Source organism: Ostrea edulis, chromosome 10, assembly GCF_947568905.1.
Source record: "Ostrea edulis chromosome 10, xbOstEdul1.1, whole genome shotgun sequence".
Taxonomy (NCBI): Eukaryota; Metazoa; Mollusca; class Bivalvia; order Ostreida; family Ostreidae; genus Ostrea; species Ostrea edulis.
In genome coordinates this window covers 5,303,634-5,309,633 of record NC_079173.1, presented here as the reverse complement: position 1 = coordinate 5,309,633, position 6,000 = coordinate 5,303,634, and the positions used below count along the sequence as shown (strand labels likewise).

The window sequence follows — 6,000 nt, the reverse complement described above, 5'->3', positions numbered from 1 at the left end:
TCGACCATATTAACACAGATTGCTGATATCGACCATATTAACACACTTTGCTGATATCGACCATATTAACACACTTTGCTGATAATGACCATATTAACAGGTTGCTGATATTGACCATATTAACATACTTTGCTGATATTGACCATATTAACACAGATTGCTGATATCGACCATATTAACAGAGATTGCTGATATTGACCATATTAACACACTTTGCTGATATCGACCATATTAACACAGATTGCTGATATCGACCATATTAACATAGTTTGTTGATATCGACCATATTAACACACTTTGCTGATATCGACCATATTAACACACTTTGCTGATATCGACCATATTAACACAGATTGCTGATATTGACCATATTAACATACTTTGCTGATATCGACCATATTAACACACTTTGCTGATATCGACCATATTAACACACTTTGCTGATATCGACCATATTAACACAGATTGCTGATATTGACCATATTAACACAATTTGTTGATATCGACCATATTAACAGACTTTGCTGATATCGACTATATTAACACACTTTGCTGATATCGACCATATTAACATAGTTTGTTGATATTGACCATATTAACACAGTTTGCTGATATCGACCATATTAACACAGATTGCTGATATCGACCATATTAACACACTTTGCTGATATCGACTATATTAACACACTTTGCTGAAAACAAATTTTGCACGCCTCCGGCTCAATCGATTTTCTTTAAGTGTTGAATTGGTCCCAAATTTAACACACTTTGGATTTTTTTTTGCAAAGTGCGTAATTTGTTTTTTCAAAGTGCATTGCCACAGAGCCCTCACTGCTATGACCCTCAGCGCTAAGCATACATGTAGATCTAAATTTGTGGTACTTCACCTACAGCGCTAAGGGCTGTTCCAGAAATGATCAAATGGGGGGGGGGGGGGGGGGTCGGGGGGCAAAACGATATTTTTTTGTATGGGTGGTCGTATTTTTTTTTCCATATTTTAATTGGTCCGTGGTTGGACTGTTAAACAAATATTTATTATGGGTAGTGGGTAGTTTCTATTGTTTTATTTTGTGCCATGTGGGTGTTGTTTTCAGAATATTTTTATTGTCGCTCTTGTCGTGTTGGTTACAAAATGTCGGAGGGAAAATTGAAAACGTGCTTTCGAAATCGGAAATCGGAAGTAACATAGAACTATTCGAGTTGTCGCTCTTTGCAGCGCATAACTTTCCATTACGGCACTCTTCAAATTAGAGGCGCGTTTAGTAGGGTCCCTTTGGACGTGATGGCGGCGAACTCTGTTCTGTAGATTATTACAGTTTACAGTGCATCGATTTTGGGAATATTTTGAAACCAATAGGTATAATTCCGTTTTCTAATAAAAATAGGCAAACCTTAGTTGATTTATACGAGGGTACCGATGCGTCATATTTATCAGTCGGTGTGATGGTGATATAGAGGCCTCCGGGCGCGGGCTCCATCAGAAGACGAACGATTCGTGGAAAAACATATCCATACCCATTTCATGATAATAGCATCGTTTGGACTTCCAATCTTTCCAACATTCCCGCCATAGATGCCTTTGATTGTTGATGTGACATCGTTTCTTCAGAACTACTGTGATACAATGTCGCACAGGCATTACCACGTCATTGACTAGAATGTTTGTCCCAAAAACCTCGCGAGATTTGTACCGTTTTCATTTTTAAAAATATTTTTGTGGTGGGTCTGGTTAGTTTTTTTTTTTTTTTTATTAGATGGGTCATTGTAAAATGAGTTTATTAATTTGATGGGTCATGGGGTAATTTTTTATTTTTTTTTATGGGTGCTTGGTATATACAAAAGGTGCCTCCCCCCCCCCCCCTCCCTGTATTTATTTCTGGAATAGCCCTAAGCATACATGTAGATCTAAATTTGTGGTACTTCACTTACAGCTGGTGACTTCTCAATGAGTGGAACGTCAGGACGTAAACACAAAAAAATCGTTTCTTTTATTAGTAAAGTATATACACTTGTAAACATATAGAAGCGTCCAATACCCCATAGAGGTGCCTTGATCAGGTACTCAAAACCGATTTCTCAGTTAGCAATGACCTCTAGCATAACATGAAGTTCTCTCAATAGCGATAAAACGAATCCAGTTATTTTTCTGAATTCACAAATTAAGCACATAACTCAATCGAAAGTAGAAATATCAGAATTACATAGACATATTATTGAATCAGGAACACTCTGAAACTGTGCAATAAGACTTCGGATTTTTTTTTTACGAAGATTTCATGGAAACTAAGAATTGCATCTGTTATCAAAGTTAGCATATTTTTCTTTTACGGAACACCTGACGTTCAAAGTCTTTTGTCCACGACACGATGACTGAATTTTTGTTCAGCGTGAGTTCTTTGGACGAATCATTGTATCCATTTTTCATGTCAAACACCAGGAACTTTTGGTCTGTAAAAGTATAAATTGTAATTCAGTATACACATAAGTACCCCCAGGCTTACTAAATAATCTAAAACAAGATAAAATTTTATGTATATTTGCATCTCAGTGCTATACTATATATATATATATATATATATATAGAGAGAGAGAGAGAGAGAGAGAGAGAGAGAGAAAATGTCAGTGTGTATCTTGTATGGTCCTCTTAAATTAACATCAAATGACTGTACCCCATTACCATTCTCATGACTATCCCATTACCATTCTCATGACTATCCCATAACCATTCTCATGACTATGTACAATCCATGAAACGTTCTACTTTCCCATTTCCTCTTCGATCACCGATCCCCAACCCCTCGCATTCACCGTTCACAGTGTTCGCTCACTGTGGCGCTCACCGTTCACCAACCCCTCGCATTCACCGTTCACAAAGCGTTCATCATTCCCTCACCATTCGTTCAGGTTCAGTCTTTTGTCTTTACAAAGTCATTCAGAACTCCAAAGTGAAAGGTTCCATTTTTATAACAAGGACATGAAAACAGAACGCTTGCCCAAGGGTGGAAATAAACTTTCATATTACATTAGAAATAGGATTTCAAACTACTGAGTATCTAGATTATTAACTGTAAACTTCCGTTCACTCAGCAATATTTTACATCGAGGCATTCTAATAATTTTCATAAATCGATATCAGAAGTTGATCAGATGGATTTTTTTCAACCATCTATATATTTTTTTTCTTCTAATTGATCTTTAGTAATGATGGGAATTTCCCTCATTGAAATAACTTACAAAAATAGAGAAATATATGAGCTTAGTCAGTGATTTTGAACACTTTATGTTTTAAAGTAAAAAAGAAGATGCATAAAAGTGTAAAGGTAGTTTTAATTGATTACAAATACGCTTTGAAATAATATTAACTGACGCAAATCAAAAGTATGTATAAACTAGTCAGCAAGGAAGTTTTGGCATCTCAACATTTGATGCGATCAATTAATTAATATGAATAATCGTCGTTAAAGATGCTAAACAACTTCTTGAATAAGCCATTAATTATTTTTCTTATCATTAATTGTTGTTCGATTTATCGCATGCTAACTATATATTTTTTTCTTCTTCATGCAGGCACTATTCAACAAATAATAATGAAATATGTATTTTTAATATCTTACGACATCACTATCTACTTGTTCTGGGAAATGTTCACAAAACGCCATATAGTCTGGTGATATCGGCACTACAAAATCGATCACTGCTAAATACTTATATCTCTTGTCTCACCTGATTATAGGTACAACGCAGGGAAAATATCAAACAAATTCTTATTAAATCGCTCATCTTGCGTTCACTGCGCTCGTGTTTGAGCGCCGTTTGCGTTCTGCGTTCGTTCACCATGTGACCTTCAGCGTTCACCATATGACCTTCAGCGTTCACTCACCCGTTCAAGTGGAAAAGTAGAACGTTTCAGGGACTTCAGCGTTTGACAACTTGGAGAAAATTCCATCGTCAGTGATACCATGTTCATAGACTTGATGAGATGGTTGAGCGCATGGTGGCCGTATGAACCGGGGAAAGGGGAGGGGGGGGGGGGGGGGGAGTGGGGTCAAAATATTTACACGTCATCCTAAAAACCTTCATATCATATAATGTTCATATCTAGTAATTTTTAAGCATAAATCAACTGTGAGAGACGTCCATGTTATTCAATTTGATTATTAAATTCCTCAAAGGCACCTGATCCCACTTCTGGTATATCAATGCAGGGGTCTGTGTTTTCCCAACTCTTAATTCTTTATGGAAGTTGTGAGATTAATCACTGTTCGTTACATTCACCTTTTCATGAGCAAAATGCATCAAGGGCCTTTTGTTTTCATTTCCAGTAGCAGGTGGTGACGTAATGATGTCTGACTGAATGGATTATTTCATGGATGACCGATGACATAATATAACATACAGAATAGAAAGCGTACAGAAGCGAGCGTGATCAATTTCATAATCATGTCCCCATATAGAGAATAATTTTACTCATTGCCCTGACTCAAAATGATATTTACACATTATAGCCCAAGAACGAACAGTCTATAGGGAAGAAGACTAAATGTTCCTGAATTTGCCTCCGACACTATATTTATACATTGCAGTATTACCTCTCGTTTTCAGCATTCTGCAGGAACACGACTTGTGGATCTTGTGGTTCACAAATGCTCCAATGTGTTTCTTTTTGCGGAGTCTCATGTCGGCGTACAGTTTCATAGAATACTTCGTGCCATCTTTCCGTGCAGTCTTAACTTTGAAAACTACAATTCAAATATTCAAGATTCAAAGTGGGCTACTTTAAGACAATGGTTAACACGTGTGTTTGGATATTACATCCACAGAAACTAACATCGAATTGTGCATTATACAGAATTCATGAATCTTATTCGTGAAGTTAATAATCTGTATTAACGTTAAAAACCTCAAACAATCACAAATATCTACACAGTCTTACTTTTGTTGGAGTTGCAAACCAATTCTAAGAAATCTGTATGTTTTGTATCCATAGAATTTTCACAAGCAGGACAGTTCTACAAATAAAAAATACGAGTTTTGCTGCACGAAAATAATGTATCACCCCTAGTAAGAGTTGTTATTATGAACTACACACAGCACTTTTCATATCAACCTTAAGAAAAATACTATAATTAACTATAGCTTTGTAATCTTTTTGTAAGTTAGTATCCCAATCCTGATGGTGAGAAACAGACATGTATACTATCAATGGATGAAGTGTTGTGAACAAACTATTTCTCATTAGTAGTCTGTCAAAGACAAATGATACTTTAGAAGTGAAATAGAATTCTGTACCTGACCCCCAGGAGGACCGGGAACAACACGCGAAGAATCTGAAAGAGTAAATAAGAGTTAGACAGAGCTGAGATGTATTGTGTACAAGCGTTAGTCAGAGCTGGGATATATTGTGTACAAGAGTTAGACAGAGCTGAGATCTATTGTGTACAAGAGTTAGACAGACCTGAGATGTATTGTGTACAAGAGTTAGACAGAGCTGGGATATATTGTGTACAAGAGTTAGACAGAGCTGAGATATATTGTGTACAAGAGTTAGACAGAGCTGAGATCTATTGTGTACAAGAGTTAGACAGAGCTGAGATCTATTGTACACCTCTAAGAGTTAAATTTTGTGTAAGATCAGACATGATGTTGATGACACAAGAGTGACTGCAGGAAACAAGAGGCCCTGGGCCACATCGCTCACGTAAGTCACATTGGCCTTGCTGTTTTTCAGCTATTGTGATTTTTAAAAGGATCCCCCCCCCCCCCCAAAAAAAAATTATTCCCATGAAAAATTCCAAAAGGTTCTGACATAACTAAAAGCATGAAAATTCACACAGTACAGGAATGCCTCAACACCAGTATGACTAACACACCCTTGCTGTCCTGGGAGATGTTTAAAATAATGTTTTACACAAAAACACTACAGGTGTATATACATTGTACCAAGTTTAGCCCTGCTCTGGAGTCAGATCCTCTACCCAGGGAATCCTGAGATTTACAATA

General features: G+C 36.7%; 1 protein-coding gene across 1 annotated transcript in view; it reads right to left on the bottom strand.

The window, feature by feature from the left end:
* Positions 1 to 1,969: 1,969 nt before the first annotated feature.
* LOC125666608 (pregnancy zone protein-like) overlaps positions 1,970 to 6,000 on the bottom strand; it is a 64,232-nt gene continuing 60,201 nt past the window's right edge. The window contains exons 38-41 of the mRNA XM_056151733.1: positions 5,290 to 5,327; positions 4,934 to 5,009; positions 4,590 to 4,739; positions 1,970 to 2,448 (exon numbers count right to left, since the gene is read on the bottom strand). Coding sequence (XP_056007708.1) covers positions 2,309 to 2,448; positions 4,590 to 4,739; positions 4,934 to 5,009; positions 5,290 to 5,327 — 404 coding nt within the window. The 3' untranslated portion in view covers positions 1,970 to 2,308. The remainder of the gene's footprint in view (positions 2,449 to 4,589; positions 4,740 to 4,933; positions 5,010 to 5,289; positions 5,328 to 6,000) is intronic.